The sequence below is a fragment of the Cyclopterus lumpus genome, chromosome 4 (assembly GCF_009769545.1).
Source record: "Cyclopterus lumpus isolate fCycLum1 chromosome 4, fCycLum1.pri, whole genome shotgun sequence".
Lineage (NCBI taxonomy): Eukaryota > Metazoa > Chordata > Actinopteri > Perciformes > Cyclopteridae > Cyclopterus > Cyclopterus lumpus.
The window spans coordinates 21,635,277-21,651,513 of record NC_046969.1 but is presented as its reverse complement, the minus strand read 5'-3'; the positions used below and the strand labels follow the sequence as shown (position 1 = coordinate 21,651,513).

At 46.5% G+C, this 16,237-nt stretch overlaps 1 protein-coding gene across 3 annotated transcripts in view; it reads left to right on the top strand.

Annotated features, from left to right (window-relative positions):
* The window catches only part of colgalt2 (collagen beta(1-O)galactosyltransferase 2), a 29,347-nt gene extending 13,640 nt beyond the window's left edge, over positions 1-15,707 (top strand). For 2 of the 3 annotated variants that reach the window (XM_034530203.1, XM_034530206.1), the window contains 11 exons: positions 7,352-7,462; positions 7,586-7,703; positions 8,448-8,582; positions 8,691-8,895; positions 9,855-9,974; positions 10,310-10,383; positions 10,646-10,752; positions 11,077-11,209; positions 11,415-11,542; positions 12,324-12,530; positions 15,364-15,637. In XM_034530203.1, the coding sequence (XP_034386094.1) occupies positions 7,352-7,462; positions 7,586-7,703; positions 8,448-8,582; positions 8,691-8,895; positions 9,855-9,974; positions 10,310-10,383; positions 10,646-10,752; positions 11,077-11,209; positions 11,415-11,542; positions 12,324-12,530; positions 15,364-15,637 (1,612 nt within the window). Of the gene's footprint in view, positions 1-7,351; positions 7,463-7,585; positions 7,704-8,447; positions 8,583-8,690; positions 8,896-9,854; positions 9,975-10,309; positions 10,384-10,645; positions 10,753-11,076; positions 11,210-11,414; positions 11,543-12,323; positions 12,531-15,363 lie in introns of all 3 variants that reach the window. The other variant, XM_034530204.1, reaches the window with a different exon arrangement.
* The last annotated feature ends 530 nt before the right edge of the window (positions 15,708-16,237 follow it).

The following is a 16,237-nucleotide window of genomic DNA, read 5'->3' as shown; positions in this document are numbered from 1 at the left end:
TTGCTCAGATGGCCCCATGTGCACAAGCTCACTTCTAGCAGTATTGTCAGAGCAATAATAGAATTGGCAAACACCGAAACACAATGGCTTCTTGGTACAAGCACTCTCATCTGGAGGGGGGAAGGGAGAAGATATTTTGAGTAAAGAGAACGAGTCAGAGGAGGAAACTGTTCGCTCTTCATCAGTGAGGGAGAGTGTTTTAGAGTAATGTGAAAGACTGGTGCCCATGTTTTCATAGAGGAAATATAATTTTAGCACCATCCATCTGTCTGTCGTGTGTGTGTGCGTGTGTGTGTGTGTGTGTGTGTCGTAAATTTCATTGTGCTCCCCCCCCCCCCCCCCCCCCCCCCCCCCCACCTCCCCATTTCCTTCCCAACAACTTTCTGTTGCTCCATCACTTCGTCCATCTGTTTTTTTTTAGTTTTCGTGTGTTTCAAATTAATGAGTTCATTTAACTTCAGGACTGCATTTTGTTTTGTTTTGTGTGTCGAGAGTGTAAAATAGTCCATTTGTTTTATCAAAACGGTTCAATGCCCATTATTGGCATGAAGAGAGCAGAGGGCTCAACGTGTTTTACAACCAATAATTAGGGTTTTGGTTCACAATATGACATGGCAGCCAGCTAATATTACCGAGTGAATGGACATTAACTGGGAGAGGCTTTGCTCTTATGACTGAACTTCTAACCAGAGTGTGCAGAAATGGTCCAGAACTGCGGGGAAAGAAGGTATTAGATTGGAGATATTTTTTTTTATGTATAAAAAAATATGCCATCCCAGGAGATCATATTGCATCAGTGTATAGTAACATACCTTGAGACACCTTTCATCCACATGAGAACAATTGGCGACATAGCTTCGTGCCGGGGAAGCCTTTGGGGCCCTATGCTTTAGACAAAGTGGCCATCTGCAGTACTGCACGTTTTCTCCTGCCCCCCCCCCCAAAAAACACTTTAGAAATATCCATCCATCCATCCATCCATCCATTATCACCCGCTTATCCGGGGTCGGGTCGCGGTGGCAGCAGGTTCAGCAGGCCGACCCAAGCTTCCCTCTCACCCGCAACACTTTCCAGCTCGACTCCAAGCTCCCCCCTGATTTCCGAGCTCCTTACCCTATCTCTAAGGCTGAGCCCGGCCACCCTACGGAGGAAGCTCATTTCGGCCGCTTGTATCCGAGATCTCGTTCTTTCGGTCACGACCCAGAGTTCGTGACCATAGGTGAGGGTTGGAACGTAGACCGACCAATAAATGGAGAGCTTTGCCTTCCGGCTCAGCTCCCTCTTCACTAAGACGGACCGGTACAGCGCCTGTTTTACTGCTGCAGCCGCACCGATCCGCCTATCGATCTCCCGCTCCACCTTACCCTCACTCGTGAACAAGACCCCGAGATACTTGAACTCCTTCGCTTGGGGTAGGCAGTTTGCCCCCACCTGGAGGGAGCAATCCGCCGGTTTCCGGCAGAGCACCATGGCCTCAGATTTGGAGGTGCTAACTCTCATCCCTGCCGCTTCGCACTCGGCTGCAAAACGCCCCAGTGAATGCTGGAGGTCACGGTCCGAGGAGGCAAACAGGACCACATCATCCGCAAACAGCAGAGAGGCGATCCCGAGATTCCCGAACCGGATCCTCTCCGCCCCCTGGCTGCGCCTAGATATCCTGTCCATGAAGGTCACGAACAGGACCGGTGATAAAGGGCAGCCCTGGCGGAGGCCAACACCCACCGGGAACGTGTCTGACTTACTACCGAGGAGACGAACACAGCTCCTACTGCAGGCGTACAGAGACCGGATGGCCCGTGCCAACGGGTCCGGCACCCCATACTCCCGCAACACCCCCCACAAAAACCCCAGAGGGACCCGGTCGAAAGCCTTCTCCAGGTCTACAAAGCACATGTAAACTGGTTGGGCAAACTCCCAGGACCCCTCGAGTAATCTTGCGAGGGTAAAGAGCTGGTCCACTGTTCCACGACCGGGACGGAATCCGCACTGTTCGTCCTGAATCTGAGGTTCGACAAGCGGTCGGAGCCTCCTCTCCAGCACCCTGGCATAAGCTTTTCACGGGAGGCTGAGCAGTGTGATACCACGATAGTTCGAGCACACTCTCCGGTCCCCCTTCTTGAAGATGGGAACCACCACCCCGGTCTGCCAGTCCATGGGCACTGTTCCTGACCCCCATGCAACACTGAAAAGGCGTGTCAACCAAGACAGCCCAACAATGTCCAGCGCTTTCAGCATCTCAGGGCGGATCTCATCCACCCCTGGCGCCTTGCCACCAAGGAGCTTTTTGACTACCTTAGCGACCTCTGCCAGGGATATGGGTGAATCCACCCCAAAGTCTTCCGGCGCTGCCCCCTCTCCGGGGGACATGTTGGCCGGGTTTAGGAGTTCCTCAAAGTGCTCTTTCCACTGCCCGACGATGTCCCCAGTCCGGGTCAGTAGTTCCCCCCCCTGCTGAGAACAGCCTGGGGTAGACCCTGCTTTCCCTTCCTGAGCCGTCGGATGGTTTGCCAGAACTTCCTTGAGGCCAACCGAAAGTCCTTCTCCATGGCCTCCCCGAACTCCTCCCATGCCCGAGTTTTAGCCTCCGCGACCATCGTCGCTGCAGCCCTTTTGGCCCGCCGGTACCCGTCAGCTGCTTCAGGAGACCCCTGGGCCAGCCAGGCCCGAAAGGCCTCCTTCTTCAGTTTGACGGCTACCCTCATCCCCGGTGTCCACCACCGGGTTCTAGGGTTTGCCGCCACGACAGGCACCGATGACCTTCCGGCCACAGCTCCGAGCAGCCGCGTCCACAATAGAGGCTTTGAACAAGGTCCACTCGGATTCCATGTCCCCAGCCTCCCTCGGGATTTGTGAGAAGTTCTTCCGGAGGTGGGAGTTGAAGACCTCCCGGACAGGATCCTCTGCCAGACGTTCCCAGTTCACCCTCACTACACGTTTGGGCTTGCCAGGTCTCTCTAGCCGAGTCCCCCGCCATCTGATCCAACTCACCACCAGGTGGTGATCAGTTGACAGCTCTGCTCCTCTCTTCACCCGAGTGTCCAAGACATACGGCCGCAGATCAGATGATACGATTACAAAGTCGATCATTGATCTCCGGCCTAAGGTGTTCTGGTACCAGGTACACTTATGAGCCACCTTATGTTCGAACATGGTGTTCGTTATGGACAAACTGTGGCTAGCACAGAAGTCCAACAACAAAACACCATTCGGGTTCAGATCGGGCAAGCCGTTCCTCCCAATCACGCCCCGCCAGGTTTCTCTGTCATTGCCCATGTGAGCGTTGAAGTCTCCCAGGAGAACTATGGAGTCGGCAGGCGGCGCCCTTTCCAGGACCCCTCCCACCGACTCCAAGAAGGCCGGATACTCCGAAATGCTGTTCGGTGCATAAGCACAAACAACAGTCAGAGCCTTACTCCCCGCAACCCGTAGGCGCAGGGAGGCGACCCTCTCGTTCCCCGGGGAAAACTCCAACAGTAGAAATATTATAACTTTAGAAATATTGAAAAAGATAATTCTGGAAAACTGTTAACTTGGGACTGCAAACAAGGTCCATTTTATTGGTGGAACTATGAATTCAAGCAACGATAATGTAATGGTTGAAAGTTTAGAAAACTACTTGTAAGTGTTGTGATTGCAATGTAAAGTTTATGGGAAGGAACGGTTTGCAAAAGCAAACCAGAAAGACGTGCCGACTGAAAAGCTTTCTGTTTTGTAATTTAATGAATCTGTTTTCCATACGACACATTATGGGAGACTGCGCCGCTGGTCTTTGCCGGTGCAATTAAAGAATCTCTTGTTTCAAACCAGGCTTCAATGCAAATGTTCAGCAGAAATAATGCGGAGGTCAGGGTGGTGAATCGCAATGCGGCTCCCTCTCCTCCTGTCTCCTAACAGTGAACACTGGCTTCCCTTGATATCTAACCGTGATGAATATGTTTTCCAAGTCTTGAATATGAATACTGAATATTACACTTCAGTGCAAGCTCCACCGGTCCTGGCTACTTTTGTTGACCCTGAGAGTCATGAGGAATTTCCCTTTCACCTCCATCTCTCTATCCCTCCTCTTTCTTCAATGCCCTGCTAGGTCATCAAGAGGCCTGCTGCCACGTCAGCCTCAGACTATACTGCCAAGTCAGCACACACACACACACACACACACACTGGCATAGTCATTATGTTTTAAAGGCATCTACGCTCTGGACTGAAAAGAGGCCTCCTTGCTTCTTAATTACACGCAGCACCCAGTTATTATTGGCAACGATATTAGATTGTTTATTTAATCAACAGAGCCGATACTGGCCTCCTGGATCAGTTCAGACCTGTGTTTACCTGAAAGGGCCAGTCTTCTGAGACAAGCCTCTGTGTTTAAGGCCAGATGTCGGCCCTCTCCTCCGTGACACCCTCCCTGTTATCTGACACACTCCTGCAGTGGATCACCCTAAAAGAAGGGCGGGAGAGAGAGAGAGAGCCAGAGAGAGAAAGAGAAAGAGAGAGCGATGAAGTGGGTTGACGGTCACGTTACCGTCGGTGATGGAGCTGCAGATGTGACAGACGCATCGGTACGTTCAACCAAACAGCTTTACTATCAGAATCAGGCTAATAAGGGATCATTTTGAATTTGGTTTGAGGACAGGTGTCACACGTGGAGGCTTGGATGGGACAGATGTTCGGGTGCACTGAGGGGGTGCACTGAGGGGAGAATAAATGGATGTCGATGAAGCGATGGGGAGCGAGGGAGTGGCGGGGCGTGGAGGTGAGCTCTGGGGAAACATGTGGCGTCCAGATGCTGATCATAAAGACAGAAAAGGGGAGAGGGCGCCCAACCTTTTAAAGCTGCAGGCAGCGGATTAACGAGGCTTCAATTTACTGTGAACTTCAAAACAGGCATGAGGAGACGCAGCAGGAGACACAAAGGAGAGAGGTGTGGAGGAGAGGGAGGAGGGGGCCCATACTGTTGTATGTCCCTACTGAGATTCACGAGATGAGCATCGTAAATCTCCATTTGAATATTGTCACAGAGGATATGGCACCGAGGTCACAGCCCAGTTCAGTTCGTCTGCGGTGGGTTATCCTGCCTGAAGGTAGAGGAAGAAGGACAAGCGTGTCTAAAATGAAAGGAAATTGAAGAGAGGATGACTCCCTAGAAAGTATGGGAAGCAAAAAATGAGGCGAAGATGAATTGACTTAATGCTCTTTTCTGATCAAAAGCCTTTCTTTGTTTCACTCTCTTTGCTTCGCATGTGTGTGTGCAGAGGGAGCGCTCGCCGGGCCTTTCATATCATCCTCAATAGATAGATTTATCTATTTACATTTGAGCCTGAGTATGCTTCCCTTTTTATTGGCTAAATCAACTTGGAAGTAATTGTTCAATTGAGACATTCACGATTCTTTTGCAGACCTTAAACCTTCACCGACTGGTTGCCAGGAAACATATGTCCTGCCAAGAGGAGCTTATGAAAGTACAAAAAGGACTTGTCTAAGATTTTTGTATTCTTTCTGATTTTTGAGAGCCAAAGAAAAAGCATTTAGCAAATCATAGGTAGTCTGATCATTAATTTTAGAAGGGTTTTAATGAGCTTTTTGAGTAATTCACCAACATAATAAAGCTTTATTGGTGATAACATTTTAATGTGTATATATATATATATATATATACGTGTATATATACGTATATATATGTGTATATATGTATATATATGTGTGTATATATATATATATATAAACATATACACGTGTGTATATATATATATATATATATATATATATATGTACACACACATACTTAAACTTCCCAGAAGTTGCCTCTTGTTAAATCTCTGCCTGGAGCGGACTCTTTCATTGGAAGATGGCGTGTAGGAACACATTTATTTCCCCCGGCGATCTGCAGTTTAGCGGTTGAAAAAACATGTTTAATGTGTGTGCACATGTACTCATTACCTGCGAGTCCGGCGTTTCAGTGTGTTTCTAGTCCACGTTACAAAAGCCAATCATCAAGCGGCAGCTTCCTCCATTATTACTCTGCTGGGCTTTTACACACACTCAAACAGGTACATTTAAAATGTTAAACCACCACTTGTGCTGCAGATAAATCACCATTCACACTGCTGTAAAAACAACATTCCCAGGACACAGAAATGAACATCCTTATGTTTTGTCGCACATCGGCGAGTGTGGACACGTACACACATGCTATTAAAATTATTAACCCCTCTGTCTCCTTCACGCTCAACGCCTCTCTACAGCTGCTGGTTATGTGTGATGATATTTATCAGACTGACTGTAGATTATTGAAATTCCAAACCTGAGAGGGCTCTGTCTCTCCTCTGACTAATCCACGTGTGCAATGCAAGACTGTGCATGTTTATGTGGGATCTTTTTTTTCCCATGTGTGTTTTTCTAGCTATATACTGTGTGAAAACAGGTGTTTCTGAATTGTAATTTTGTGGGTAAATGTCGAGTGTGAACACTGTTATCATACTTCAAGTGCGAGTCAACGGTGCACAAGTGTGTGTGTGTGCGTTTCTATCTCTGTCCAGCCAGTCTAAAATAGGGTGTCATTTTGGATGGAGCACAGCGAGGAATATTACAGCAAGCAGTGGAAAACTCCATCTCAGTGTGTGTGTGTGTGTGTGTGTGTGTGTGTGAGAGAGAGAGAGATTTACTTACACATTCAAGTACAAGTGTTCAGCCGTTCCTTTTTTAAAGGGCAATTTAAATGCAAAGACAGCCAATGTTTATTTTCTGAAACTCATAGGGAAGTGATAGGGAAGTGCACAGTGACACCGTTAGTTTTTAATTTCTTTTGCACAGATTCATATATCCAAACTCACACGTACAGTAGTCGCAGTGTCTTCTTGCGAGTGGAAATCTCTCGGCTGCGTAGAGCGCAAACCACACGAGTGACGAATAAGCAGCAGCTTTTTACGCTGACATCATTTTGCTTACACACTGGTGTTCTGTCCATCCGTCTGTCCAATACCTCCGTGTCCAGTTGTTGACTCAATATTCAAATATAAACTTGAGGGCGAGTTCATTTGATGGGCGTCCTGGTGTGGCAGCATGTGCTTGGTCTACCTGCTCCTCAGACTCCAGCAGTGCAGTGAGGAAGGACTGCGACACTAAGGCTGCCTGTTGTGATAATTGGATAAATGTGGAAGCCTGAACGTCTTTCTTCCATAACGTGCCGTCTGCATGTCATGACTTCATGGTTGTTTTTCCACGAGGGTGTCGTCCCCCGGAAACGGTCCCGACATTGGAGACACTCGTTTACAGTGTTTAGCAGATGCTCCAGTTTCAAGTCTGTGCTTCATTTGCATAACGTCCCGTGTTGTGTGTGTGTTGGTGTTTTCAGGGCGGCGACAGACCATAATGTGGACAACACCACTGCTATGTTGAGAGAATGGCTGAAGAGAGCCCAGAGCGTCTACCACTACGTGGAGTGGAGACCCATGGAGGAGCCCAAGTGAGTCATGCTTTCCATAGGAATCTGTTGTTCGAGACTGGGCTTCCATCCTACATTAGTTCTGGTTTTCTCACATTATTAATTGGCCACGATCGATTACCTACCTCGTCTCTTTTGTATCAGGTCCTACACAGATGAGTGGGGGCCGAAGCACTGGCCTCCTTCGAGGTTCAACCATGTGATGAAGCTGAGACAGGCGGCGCTGAAGGCCGCCAGGGAACGATGGGCCGACTACATACTTGTGAGACTTTGATACTGTTTTGATTCATATGCAATAATTCAGTCAAGTCACGTTTGTTGCAAAAGCGTATCCAGTTTAATTTAGTAGAAAAGGATCGGCTCTGTGTGGGAGCTCTTGAGGAATTCGAGCAGCCACAAAAAGATTCTGCCTGGAGAGTTTAATTTGTGATAAACACAAACAATTTAGAATTTAGTTTTAGTTCAACAAACACCAGAAGTGTAGCGCACGAGGAGGTTTGGTGTGGTTGAGGGAGCCGAGTCAGCAAACGGCATTAGTGAAGTCATAGTGACAAGTGTTAAAATCAATCGAGCTTTATTCGTACAGCAGTTTTCATACAGGGTGGCGCAGATCAAAGTGCCTCACACAAAAATATAATATAACGACTGTGGCCAGTGGAAAGATGAAAGCAATTCTGCTACAAATGCACACTAGACAATAAAATGAGTGTAATGAAATAGAATTTAAAGCTATAATGACAGTACAACTAGATCAATATGAAATTATTATACAACCTAAATGCAATGAAATAAGCAATGAATAAAATAACAATGCAATTAAATAGATAAAAACTTAAATACATAGTAAAAGAAATGAATAAATTAATTAACCGTGGCCATTCTGACTGGGCTGTTGAAGGATTCATTTAAATACCATTTGTTAAAGATAAACCAATGCTCTGCATGAGTGTCAGTGTTTATACGATATGACAGTGAGTGACTTGTCTCCCCTCCCCCCCCCCCGTAGTTTGTCGACAGCGACAACCTGCTGACCAACCCCCGCGTGCTGAACCTGCTGATGGCTGAAAACTTGACCCTGGCTGCTCCCATGTTAGAGTCTCGCTCGCTCTACTCCAACTTCTGGTGCGGCATCACCCCGCAGGTACAGTTTGGACATTTTAAACTCGTAGCCCCCCCCCCCCCCCCCCCCCCCCCCCACCACCACCACCACCACTCTGATGGTGCTCTCCATCTCCCTCGTCTCCGTCAGGGTTACTACAAGCGAACCCCGGACTACCAGCCCATACGGGAGTGGAAGCGGCTCGGCTGCTACGCCGTTCCCATGGTGCACAGCACCTTCTTAATGGACCTGCGTCGGGAATCCAGCCGGGACCTGTCCTTCTACCCCCCTCACCCGGACTACAGCTGGGCCTTCGACGACATCATGGTGTTTGCTTTCTCGGCTCGTCAAGCAGGTCCGTACGAAAAAGCTCGACTCGCAACAAACTACCACATTTGAAGCAGGGCTGCTAGATGTCAGCTTCTATTTGAGGGCCGTCTGTGACTTCATCCGGAGTCTATTGCAAACCGGTTGTATCCTGCATGCGTGCACTGCTGAGGGCTTTTCTTTACTGCTTGTGTGTGTCAGATGAGGGAATGCAGAGAAGAAAAAAATGGATCCATGTGTTTGTCTTGACCGTGCAATAATACCAGTGTTAGTAGATTTGTGTGTTTGTCGTGAGGAATCGTCCATAGGGATCAAACGGAGCCATTGAGCTTTCCATTAGAGCGCGAGAGGCATTCACATAAACAGAAACAGATATGCAAACACAACAACGCACAATAGTGCACGTCAAAATGCAGCATTAAAATGACCATTTCACTTTTGAACGCATTGTTCTTCTTACAAATACAATGTCAGATTCGTGAGTAAAACACACATTTGCTCAATTCTTATTTTACACAACAATGATGAGGATATTTCTTACAATTTAATAAATGCAATATACTCAATAATTGAAACATCTTGCTGCAACACGTGTTGCTTTAAAAGAGGGGACAATGATGAAGTTCATCACTAAATGTGTGTAGTCTACATCCTGGTGTCTACAAAAGGGCAACATACTGCATTTCATCCCTCCAAAGCATCCAATGCTTGTTTCCCACCGTGTAGAACACTGTTCATATGTATATAACCATAATCATCTTTCATTTACTGGATAAGCTTTATGTTTTAACAACTATAAAAGCAGCACCAGTCAGTTCATCTTCACTGTATTTATTTGCTTTTGTGTAGACATTAGTGTGACACGAGGCCTGAGGACCCACGGTCGTCTAATTTGCATGTTTATTTAAATGATTTGGGTCAAAAGGTTTCATTTACAGAACCGTGTGTGTGTGTGTGTGTGTGTGTGTGTGTGTGTGTGTGTTGCAGGTGTGCCGATGTACGTGTGTAACAGAGAACATTACGGTCTCCTGCCCGTCCCTCTCAAAGCGCAGCAGAGCGTGGAAGAAGAAAGAGAGAGTTTCATACACACCATCACAGAGGCTTTAAGTGAGTTCACACACACACACGTAAACACACTTTACAGCTGTTGTCTTTACTATCCATCACGCTTTGATCACTCAGGTTTGTTTCTTCTCCTTCTTGCCCTCTGAGAGCTGCCGTGATTACATCCTGTCAACCCTCTAAACCCCCCCCCCTCCGTTCTCTCTCTCTCTCTCTCTCTCTGTGTGTTTATTCTACCCTCACTCTCACTTTTGGCCTCCCTCCCTGCTCAGATTTTAAATAAAGCAAATTAAATAAACCCGCCAGAGGAAGTTTTTTAAAATATTTTTGTATTAATCCTGTTTCTGCCGTTTTAACCGCTCTCCTCCTCCTGTCTACAGTTGACCACGACATCGAGCCCTCCGAGCACCTGTACTCTCCGCCCTCCCTGCAGGGCACCATGGGCTTCGATGAGGTGAGTTATGAGCTCTGCCTGGAGGAACAACTTCTGTCTCTTTGTATATTTACTGTTAAATCAGCAACTCCCACTTCCTGTTTTTGTAGCCTTTCCTTGCGTCTCCACGTTCTTTTCTTCTCCCTTCTTTGCCGTTTGACCCCTTAACTTCTGTTGCATTACGCTTCTCCTATTCCACTAAAAGAGAAAACGTGACAAATCGCCATTCGGAATACATACTTACATAATGAGGTTTCCGAGCTAATGTAAATGTTTTCTCTAGGTTTACCTGATCAACCTGAAGCGTCGGCTGGACAGAAGAACCAGGATGTTGAAAACGATGTCTTCGCTGGGTATACACACCACGCTGATGGACGCAGTGGACGGAAAGTAGGTCGCACACGGTGACACCGAACCATTAACTGTGCTCCCTGAATATCGGCTTCGATGATGCCCTTTGACGTCTATATCCACACATCCCGTCTCTACAGAGCTTTGGTGTTTGTAGCAAAAGCCTCGACTTACTTTCTCCGCTCGGCGCTTACTTTTAATCCGCCGTTGAGAATGCCCTAATCCTCCGTCCAGCCGTTGTTTGGCTAACAACATGTATTGCTTGTTGCAACTTGTTGAGTTTGACTTTGTTGTGTTTTTTCACTGATGATACCTCTCTCTTCCCACTACGACTCGTACATTTCCCTTCTCCGTCTCTCTCAGGGCTCTCAATACGTCCCAGCTGCAGGCTCTAGGAATAGAGATGCTGCCGGGCTACAAGGACCCGTACTCCGGCCGGGTGCTGACCAGAGGGGAGATCGGTTGCTTCCTCAGCCACCACTCCGTATGGAAACAGGTGAGAGCGCCTCAATATGGGGGGGGTTGTGGAGTTCAGTAAAGAGTCCGTCTCACCACCTCTAGTTTTGTTTTTCCTTGTTCTAATTTAGCAACGCTTATTATAGATTATAGATTATACAACGGCACATAATCATTTAATAAAAAGGGACAATCTGGACAAAACCTCAGCTGTTCTTAAATTGTTCTTGTTTTCTTACCTTCAGGTGTTGGAGCGCGGCCTCCAGAGGGTTCTTCTTTTAGAGGACGACGTGCGGTTTGAACCCAGGTTTAAACGACGGCTCCAGGCCATAATCGATGACATAGACAAAACCCAGCTGGACTGGGACCTCATGTAAGAACACACACACACACACACGCTCAGTTTTTATGCCTCTGCGTCAGTGACAGCTTTGTGTTTTGGGGTTATATATCTCATTATATATAGCACAAGTGTTTACTTGGGCTCAAGGATGAACCGACTAGAATTTTGGTGGTCAAAGGTCACCGTGACCCTCACAAATCTCCTTTTTGGCCATAACTCAAGAATTTCTGTGCTAATTATTGCTAATAACAGGAGTAGGACAAGCACAGGAGACGGTGACAGTGATGAAGCTGGCGTTGGCAGATAAGGACGAAAGCGGGGGAAGTTGACGTAGTTTTTTTGAGCCCCAGTATGGGGGGGAAAAAAAACAGATTTAGAGCGAGAGGGGAAAAAAAACGAGGACGCAAACGCCAGGAATCACCGATACGGCGTGCGGACAACAATCCACAATCTGGTGATGAGTGGTCGAAAAGCGGGTGCGCTTGATTAGCTGATTGTAAACAGGTGAATGTGATGTGCAGAGCCGGGGGAACAATTAGCAAAGGGTTGCCACGGCTACGCCAGCACACACAGACAAAACACAACACAGAGAGACAAGTGGGGGAAATACACACTTTATGGATTAGGATGCGATTACGAAGTGATGGTTTATTTAGACGTACATGGATACGATGCGTGAACTTGACTGGCATATATAACCATGAGGTGGTCACACTTTTGTTTTGTTAAAGAATCTTAAAGAATGTTTTATAACCAACGGTTTGCGTCCATTTGTGTGATCATCAGCGCCCCCTTTCTGTCTCCGCTGCAGCTACGTGGGGCGTAAACGCATGCAGGTGCAGCAGCCGGAGCAGTCGGTGGACGGCGTGAACAACCTGGTCAAGGCCGACTACTCCTACTGGACGCTCGGCTACGCGCTGTCGCAGCAAGGAGCCCGGAAGCTGCTGGCCGCCGACCCCTTCACGAGGATGCTGCCCGTCGACGAGTTCCTGCCCGTCATGTTCGACAAACACCCAAAGTCAGTCTTTACTTTTTCTTTTTAATTGCGGGAATAGAAACAGGAATAATGTGTGCATGCGATACAAAGACTTGGAGTTGTATTTGAGGCATGGTCATGCAGAAAACCGCAAAGCAACAAAAAAAAATGTTCACAAATACACACAAAAAGTGCCTTTTTAGTATTCTGGTTTTATGAAGAGACACATATTTACTGAGGGGCCACAAATGGATGATCGCAGGTGCACTCTATATCAGGTAATCCACATTCAGAATAAACATTAGGATGCTAAAGTGTAAGCTTGATTTGTGGAACGCAGACAGGCGTGCATGGATCCAGTGCATGCTCCTAAACGGACTCGAGGGCAATAAAGCAGCACCGAAAATACTGAAGGACCTACTGTACAGTAATTATCTATACATAGACACAAACGTGCATTCTCGCTGGCGACTTCTTAGACAGCGGTGTAGTTTGCTAGTTTGTTTCTCGTGTGGTAGACCACAACCTCCATCCAGTTCAACATTGTGTTCCCTATATGTCTCGACTTCTACGTCCTTTTTCTTTCCCTCTTCTTCTTCTTCTTCTTCTTCTTCCCCTCACACACAGGGCCTGGATTGTTCTTGGGGTTCGGTGGGTCTTTGCACACACAATGCCTGCTTTGCTCTTTCTTTGCTGCTTGGGGATTCCTGCCCCGCTCCACCTCCGCCTCTTCTCCTTTTACTATATCTTCTCACCCTTTAAATCAGCCCGCTGTCTTTCAAAAGCTCTCCTCTCATTCTTCATTTCTGTTTTTTTTTTTTTTTTACATTTCTTGTAACATTCCTTCACTCCCCTCAACAGACCTTTACTTTCTTTGCACACCTTTCTTTGCACACCTTCTTCCCTCTCTCCCTCTCTCTCTTTGAGGAATGTGGGCCAGCACGGCTCTTCCTGCTGGTTGGAGACGGGGACAGGATTCCCATTGATAGAGGCCTGAGCGTGGGGGTAGGGTAGAGATGGACACCGTGTGTGTGTGTGTGTGTGTGTTACTATATGAATACATGGAGATGTGTGTCCAGTGTGCAGTGTATAGATTACTAGGTAAACAGTGAGAGAAGGTGAGTTTGTTAAAAAAGTGAAAGAAATGGGAAATATGGACAGAAATGTCAAAAGTTGGCTGGGAAAATATGTCAAATGTGTTGTTTTGGTGCATAAATGAACAGCAGGGGATTATGCGCGCTGTTTAAATTGTGCCGATTATGCCACACGTTGTTTTTAGGGGGAGGGCTTGAGACAGTTTGTGCTCTAAAGGGCAGAGAAATATAGGACAGTAAGCCCAGTGAAAGAGGCCTCATGGCGGGGAAAATGTGTGTTTGTTTGTAGTGTAATGAAGGTGTCGGGTTTCCCCGTCCTCATGAGGCGCAGACAGGTTTCAAACAGGACGGCAGGGAGTTGACCTCTGCGATGACCTCTGTCTGCACGAGCTGCCAGGGTGACGTGTCACAGTCAAACATCCCTCGTCACCCCCGCCGGGCCGGCTGCAGGCGGGCGATGACGGGCTGATAGTAGCTCCGGGTTGTTTTGTTTGACACAATATGATTAGGTGAAGAGGATTTTGAAGGTTTTTCCAATTTTATTTATCATACACGGTGGTGCAAAGTAGCTGGTGCTTGTACTTTACTTGAACGTAATACTTTTATGCTATTTAGGGCTGCGACTATTGTTTTCATTAATCATCTGCCAATGATTCTCTCGCTTGGTCTCTAAAAACATCAGAAAAGAGTTGAAAATGATCATTATAATTATTATAATTTACAGAAGCCAAGGCTTCGAATGCAACAGTCCAAAACCCAAAGATCTCCAGTTACATATCATATATGACAGTATGAAAAGCGTCAGATCCTATTTGAGAAGCTGTAAGCAGATAATTGAGTGTTTATGCTCAATAAAGGACAATCAGCAGAATAATACTCTCCATTGGAAATAATGTGCTTTTCATTTTACTACATGTATCTACAGCTATAGACCCTAGTTACCTTTCAACATACAAAATATGAAGCATTGTTATACGTTTCAACTTTACTTGGGTGGCTGTAAAGCCTGAATTCTTTCACTACTGTTAATATAAAGCATGTGATTGTGTACCGAGGGATAAAAACACATTCCTGTCATGACTAAATTGTGCTGCAGTGAAGAGGAATATCCTGTTCCCTTATTTGATATCCTGCAGATCTGCTGTCTGTGGTGCGATTTAATTCCGGTACATTGAGTATGAACACCAGGTACTTCCAGTTAAAAATATGTCAGTGTAGCAAAATAGTCATAATAGTCCTTCCTTTCTCTTCACTTTGGTATAAAGCAGTCAGAGACATAACTGACATTACATTTCTAGATGTCAACATGTTTTTATTGCACAAGCAATGTCGCCTTCTTATTAATTCAGTCGATCTTTGGCCGAGGTGTCATCGGTCATTCACATTTCATAGCGGAGAACTGAAGCTGCACTTTGATGACGCTGAAATCAGCAGACGAGTAACACCCAGTCATATTCATGCACGTCGCCTCCAAAATCTTGTCCCCGTGTGCTACGTTTTCGGTGTTGTTGATTGAAGCTCTTTAAAAAAAAGAAACTTGCTAATTCCTCAGTATACGAGTGTCATTTATCAAGCAAAAATTCCCTACATTCACTATTTCAAGTTTCCCAGATGTACGGGTTTGCTCCTTTTCTCTGTTTTCTATTATTGTACTCAGTACTTTGGGGTTTTGTACCATTTGTGGAAAACACAAGACATCAACTTGGGCTCTGGGAAATTATTCTAGCCATTTTTCTCCAACACTGATCACTTCTTCTGTCCCTCCTCCTCCTCCTCCTCAGCACTCAGTTCATGTCTCACTTTGAGCCGCGGGACCTGAAGGCCTTCTCCGTGGAGCCGCTGCTCATCTATCCCACCCACTACACCGGAGAGCCGGGCTACATCAGCGACACGGAGACCTCCACCATCTGGGACGACGAGGCCGTGTCCACAGACTGGGACCGGCAGGACGCCCGCAAGACGGCGCAGCAGGACAGCATCCGGCCCGTGGCGCAGAACAGCGTCTCCGGAGAATCGCCGCCGCCTGCAGCTCGAGCCTCGCGGGACGAACTCTGATTAGAAAGACTTGTGTGTGCACACACACTTGGAAAAAGACACTTGAACTACAAGCTGACATACTGTATATTAATTCACATACATATATATATATATATATATATATATATATATATATATATATATACACACACACACACACACTGATGTCCAAGTGGATAAAAGCAGAGTGAAGATGTTAATCTACTCTGCTGCCTGATGAAGGGACACTGAGGAGGAGGAGGAGGAAGAGAAACCGGGACGAGGGCCAGCAGGCCTTTGAGAAAAGCTTTATTTATTCCCCATGTGCCTCCTCTGGCCATGTGGAGACACTTACAGCCTGTGAACATTTTTTTTAGCAACACATGAAAGACAGCTACCATAATAAAAAAAAAAAAAAAACTGGGAAATCATTCCAACTAATCAATTTTTAATGTTGTTTAGGAAGATTATTTAAAAAGATCAGATTTGATTTTTTTTTTTAAAATGTTATGGACAGCGAAAGAATAAAGGAAGCTGTCTGAAAACAACTCGTAAGTGTGCGTGTGTGCATTGACATGTGCATGTGTTGACAGAACTGAACATGTGTGGGAGGAGGGAGGCTTACATACCACTGCCTCA